The 5,070-nt window shown below is 51.5% G+C and overlaps 1 protein-coding gene across 1 annotated transcript; it reads right to left on the bottom strand.

Moving 5' to 3' along the window:
* Positions 1–839: 839 nt before the first annotated feature.
* HELT (helt bHLH transcription factor) lies at positions 840–4,350 on the bottom strand. Its single transcript, XM_015418707.1, has 4 exons — positions 4,324–4,350; positions 3,798–3,902; positions 3,390–3,486; positions 840–1,327 (listed from the first exon to the last, which is right to left on the bottom strand). The coding sequence occupies exons 1-4, from the start codon at positions 4,348–4,350 to the stop codon at positions 840–842; spliced, it is 717 nt and encodes a 238-aa protein (XP_015274193.1).
* Between the last annotated feature and the right edge of the window lie 720 nt (positions 4,351–5,070).

Raw genomic sequence — 5,070 nt, 5'->3', positions numbered from 1 at the left:
GATCCAGAGCTTTTCTCCTTCTGAGACATTCCAGAAAGGAGTGAAGTAAGTTGATTAAGTTTCAATAAACACTCCAGTGTAAAAATAATTTGTCTATTAATTTCTAACCAACATGGCACAGTAATTGGACATACCCATAACCAATGTTCCCTCTAAGCTGTGGAGTCTTGTGAGCAGAAATTCTACTTTGTGAGCTACTGGCGCTAAAGTTGTGAGCAAGTGATTTGGCTGCTGCATACATTAGTTTGGCTCTGGAGCCCTCCTTCCTGAGCTAGGACAAAAATGTGTGAGCCGGAGGCTAAAAAACCGTGAGCTAGCTCACACTAACTCAGCTTAGAGGGAACACTGCCCATAACATGTGCCCAATTAATTCTTAGTTAATGCTTTATAGAAAACAAGCAAGATGTGCACATTGCATTTACTTGTGCCAACACAGAAGTAAACATCTGGAAGAACAACACAGTAGGACACTAAATAAATAAAAACAGAAAACATATCTCAAACCGCACAAACTGACCCTTTACCAGTGGTTCGTCTTTATTTCACATTTATTCCGCCGTTACTTGCATATCTATTTACATTTGTTGACAGCATTCTGAGGTTCAGGCTAGTTTATTCTTGAGATCATATAAATATGCAACATACCAGTGAGGTTAGCACCACCTGGCTTTGTAAGGTCACCTGTGCCTTTAAGACCTACATGGCAGGGAGAGGTTTGGTGGTATGGCTTCTTTTGTCACTGCAGCATTAGGAAGGCAAATGCCATATACTTCTCTGTGCAGCTATTAAAAGCACAGGGACCCCTCTTTGGATTGTGTGTTGGCAATCCCAGATGTAGGCTATAGCACAGATGGATGCTGACCAGCAGGCAGGGTGAATGCATTAGGGTGAGAGTGGCCAATCAGGTTGAGGTAGTGGCGGTCCAGACCTTGTACTGATGACAGGAAGGTGCTGCGCTGCTGTCCAGGGCTAGCAAGTGGCATAGCAGGATTAGGAATGTAAGGGATTGGGGGGCTCCTCGCAGAGCTGTGCCAGGAGAAGGGCCCTTGGCCAGAGCCCTGCTGGAAAACAGAGTCACTGGGGCTGTGACCCAAACAGTCTAGTGCTGGCGGAAGTGGGTAGGAGAAGTCTGGCTCTGGGAGTGATCCCAGGGAGGTAAAGACGGGTTCGGTGACAAGATGGGCTTTGGACTGCAAGAAAGCCAGGATCCGTGCATACTTGGTGTCTTTGGTCTCCATTCGTTCCACTGTGGTCAGGTAGTGGACAAGGTTCTTCATGCACTCGTGGTAGCCATAGTGAAAGTAGTTGGCAAACTCAGCTAACAGCTCTGGAGGGGGGGGGAGAGACAGAGACAGAGAGAGTGTCAATAATCTTCCCGGCTGGTAACAGAAATCTACTTTTAGCCAAAGGAGGGCCTAAATAGCAACTAACTGGAAGGGAAATTATTCAGTAAAAAGGTAAAGGTAAAGGTTCCCTTGCTCGAAAGCCAGTTGAATCCGACTCTAGGGTTGCAGTGCTCATCTCCGTTTCCAAGCCGAAGAGCCAGCGCTGTCCGAAGACGTTTCTGTGGTCATGTGGCCAGCATGACTAAACACCAAGGCGCACGGAATGTTGTTACCTTCCCACCAAAGTGGTACCTATTTATCTACTTGCAATTTCTTGCTTTCGAACTGCTGGGTTGGCAGGAGCTGGAACTAGAGACGGGAGCTCACTCCGTCTTGCGGCACCTCGGTCTCGAACTGCTGAACTACTGACCTTCCACAGCCTGCAGTTCAGCGTCTTAACCACTTGAGCCTCCGCATTATTCAGTACAGAGAGGTAATCATGTTAGTCTGGTGCAACAAAAACAACAGACTTTTGGTACCTTAAGGTTTATTGTGGCTTAAGCTTTTGTGGACAAGAATGAACTTCATCAGATGTAAGAAATTTTATCCTTAGTTGGCCAACATGTGTATCCATTGATACGGAGAGAGAAAAATGTAAACAGTAGGATCACCGGGACATGAAATACAAGGTAGTTTCAGCAGGTAGTTGGGTTGGTCCAACAGGATTCTTTGAGAGTCAAATCTCCCTTTGTCCCACTTGTGTCTGATGAAGGCAGCTTTTATTCTCAGAAGCTCAAACCCCAAAATTCTTGTTGCTGTCTAAGGTGCTACTGGCCATGAAATGCAAGGGTATATGGCTTTCCCATGATGGTCCCAAATGGATCCATGCTAAGAACAGAGCAAGCCACTCACAGCAGCAGTCACTGTTCTGATAACATAATTATAGTGCAATCTTATGAACATTTTCCTGGGAATAAACCCCACTGAATAAACCTGAGTCAGATTCTGAGCGGACCTGTTTGGGTTTGCACGGCCACCGTGTTAAAAGGGCCTTTGTGGCAACAAAGGAACACAGCTGCCTTCTGCAGCCTTATCTTTCCAGTTGCTACCCAAGGTCAGAAAGGAGCTCAGAGTCCCAATGAAGTCCAAACGGAATACAGCGAAAATTTCTGATAACTTTCTCTTGTGACTGCATGTCTCCCTGTCAGATCAAGGATCTGACCAAGGGGATTCTAGTGCCACAAGGAACTGACTACAGTGCCCAGTATTTTGCTGCTTATCACAAGCCTTGCTGGATCAAACCATAAGTCCATTTAGTCCATCATTTTGTCTGGCGCAGCAGCCAAGCTGTCTCCTGTGGTCTGTTCCCTGGACTCCCCAGTCAGGAGAGCCGCTGCTTCTCAACCAGGGAAATTTCCTTTGGCTTGCACAATGGCTAATATTCCCTAGCAGACCCTGCATTTATCTCATTGTTGTTTCAAAGGGAAGGTTTAATTTAAATGGAACATCCCAGCATTTTTTTCAAGATAGAATCAATTCACAGTTGGGAAAGGGGAGCCTGAGGGACACTGGGTTGCCAGTGCTTCCCCAAAGGATCCGAGGTGTAACTCAAGGCCTGCTACACTGGCAACAAAATCATCATATACCCACCACCAACGTTCCCTCTAAGCTGTAGAGTCTTGTGAGCAAAAATTCTACTTTATGAGCTACTGGCATGAAAGTTGTGAGTGAGCAATTTGGCTCCTGCATAAGTTGGTTTGCTCTGGAGCCATCCTTCCTGAGCTAAGACTAAAATGTGTGAGCTGGAGGCTAAAAAACTGTGAGCTAGCTCACACTAACTCAGCTTAGAGAGAACACTGCCCACCACCAGCCCCCTTTGTGGCAGATCCCTCCCGGGCCCATGCCGTAGCCAGGGACCCCCATTCCCCCTCTAGACAAAGGTGACAATTAAGAGCCTCCCGGTCCGTTATCCAGAACCCTCCACCAGCTGCCCAAACGAGACTTTTCTCTCCGCGTCTGCGTGGCCAAGGCCGCAAGCGCACAGCCCGCAAAGGGCGCGCCTACCCTTTTCTCTCCCGCGGGGGAAATCGGCCGAGTGAAGGGCTCGCAGGTACTGGACGGTCATCTCGAGGATCTCGGCTTTCTCTAACTTGCCGGAGCTCTGAAAAACATCGACGGGGAGATGTCAGGAATCCTCTGCACTGATCGGGGAGAGGGTCCTGCGTGGCTGCAGAAGGCACGGCCGGGGACGGAGGGAAGCCAAAGACGTTTCATTCTCGGTACGCCCCGAGTGGCCACGGCCAACTGGGAGCTCCGCGACCCCTTGTCAGGCGACCAGAGTCGCAAGATTTCCCCCACTCCCTCCCCCGCGTGAAAAGCGCAGGAGCACCCAGACTTCGTCGTTGTCCTTCTGCCCCGAGACGCCTCCACGCAGCGGTGACGTTGCCTGCTGTGGGAGGCAGGCACACCTACCTGCTTAGCCAGCGCCATGGGCACCGTCTTCCCAAGTTCATTAAGACAGCGGTTGATCCGGTCCCGCCGCCTTTTTTCGATCACTTTGTGGGAAACGGGGATTTTCTGGAAAACACGGGGGGGGGGTTATACAGTACAGACTGTGGCAGATCACCCCACATGGCACCACAACGACGCCAACAGCCCCGGAGCCCTTCTTCTTTCTCTCGCCAGTTCACCTCAGACGTTTGCTCTGCCCGCCAAGGACCCACCCAGGGGCAGGACCCCACCGACCAGCTCTTTAACCGGTCAGGGATGCGTCAGTGCCCAGGACCCAGGTCCATCCCCAGCCGCCCCTTGGAGAGCAAAAAGGCCTCCTCCACAGAGGTGTTCCGGGACTGGCGATCAAAGCTGCTAGGCATCTCCTGTCGGGACCTCAACGTGAGCCACAAAGTCAAGGGCTTCACGGGCTCCCCGTTCGCCCAGGGGGGAGTGGAGGCTGAGCCCAGCCCCAGCGCGCAGGGTGGCCCCGCGAGTCCCCACTCACTTTCCGCTCCTTCAGTTTGGAGGCCATCCTGGCAAGCGAAGCCGAAGGCACCCGCTGTCCCTCCTCAAGTGGCCCAGGTAGATTGCAGAGACCTGACTTCCAAGGGGCGGTTTATAAAGCGGTGATTTCGGAGGGAGAGGCTGGGTGGGTGTGGGTGGGTGCGCGGATATTCATGGCCTGGCTAAATCCATAGGATTAGGGAAAGCAGTGTTGGGGGGGGGGGTGAGAAGGCATGCATTAAAGATCAGTTTTTGAAAATGTGTGTATGTTTGGGTCCCCCCAGGGGCGGGGGGGGCGAGGACACATTAGCTTTGTCACTCCACGTGGCCCTTCAAAAGACACGTGATTCCCCCCCCACCCCACCTCGGCATTTGCATGGCAACAGGCCGCGCAGAGCCGTGGGGAGCAGCCAGAGAGCTGAGCGCAGTGGCGCGCTGGCAGCCTGCGAAACACAACAGGCCTCCCTTCTTTCAGGCCCAAAACGCCCGGCCGGTCTCTCACACGACCGCCTGTTTACAAATCCCAGGCACCCCTCGCCCCCCCCCCGTCCAAGCGCTGACTGCATTTTAAAGCCTGTCCAGAGTCATTAAAGTAATTAAGTAAGCCCTTAATAGGCTGTTCCGCCCAGTTCAAGGAAGAGCCCTTGGAGACGGAATGGGCCCGTTTGTTCTCAGGCTTTTCTCACACGACTTGGTGACACGTCCATCTTTATGAGAGATGGCAGCGAGGCCTTTTTGTTTCTCCCGC

Source organism: Gekko japonicus, unplaced genomic scaffold (assembly GCF_001447785.1).
Source record: "Gekko japonicus isolate JY-2015 unplaced genomic scaffold, Gekko_japonicus_V1.1 scaffold663, whole genome shotgun sequence".
In the NCBI taxonomy this organism is placed as follows: Eukaryota; Metazoa; Chordata; class Lepidosauria; order Squamata; family Gekkonidae; genus Gekko; species Gekko japonicus.
Note: the sequence above shows the minus strand (reverse complement) of the source record. Positions and strands in the feature narration are given on the sequence as shown.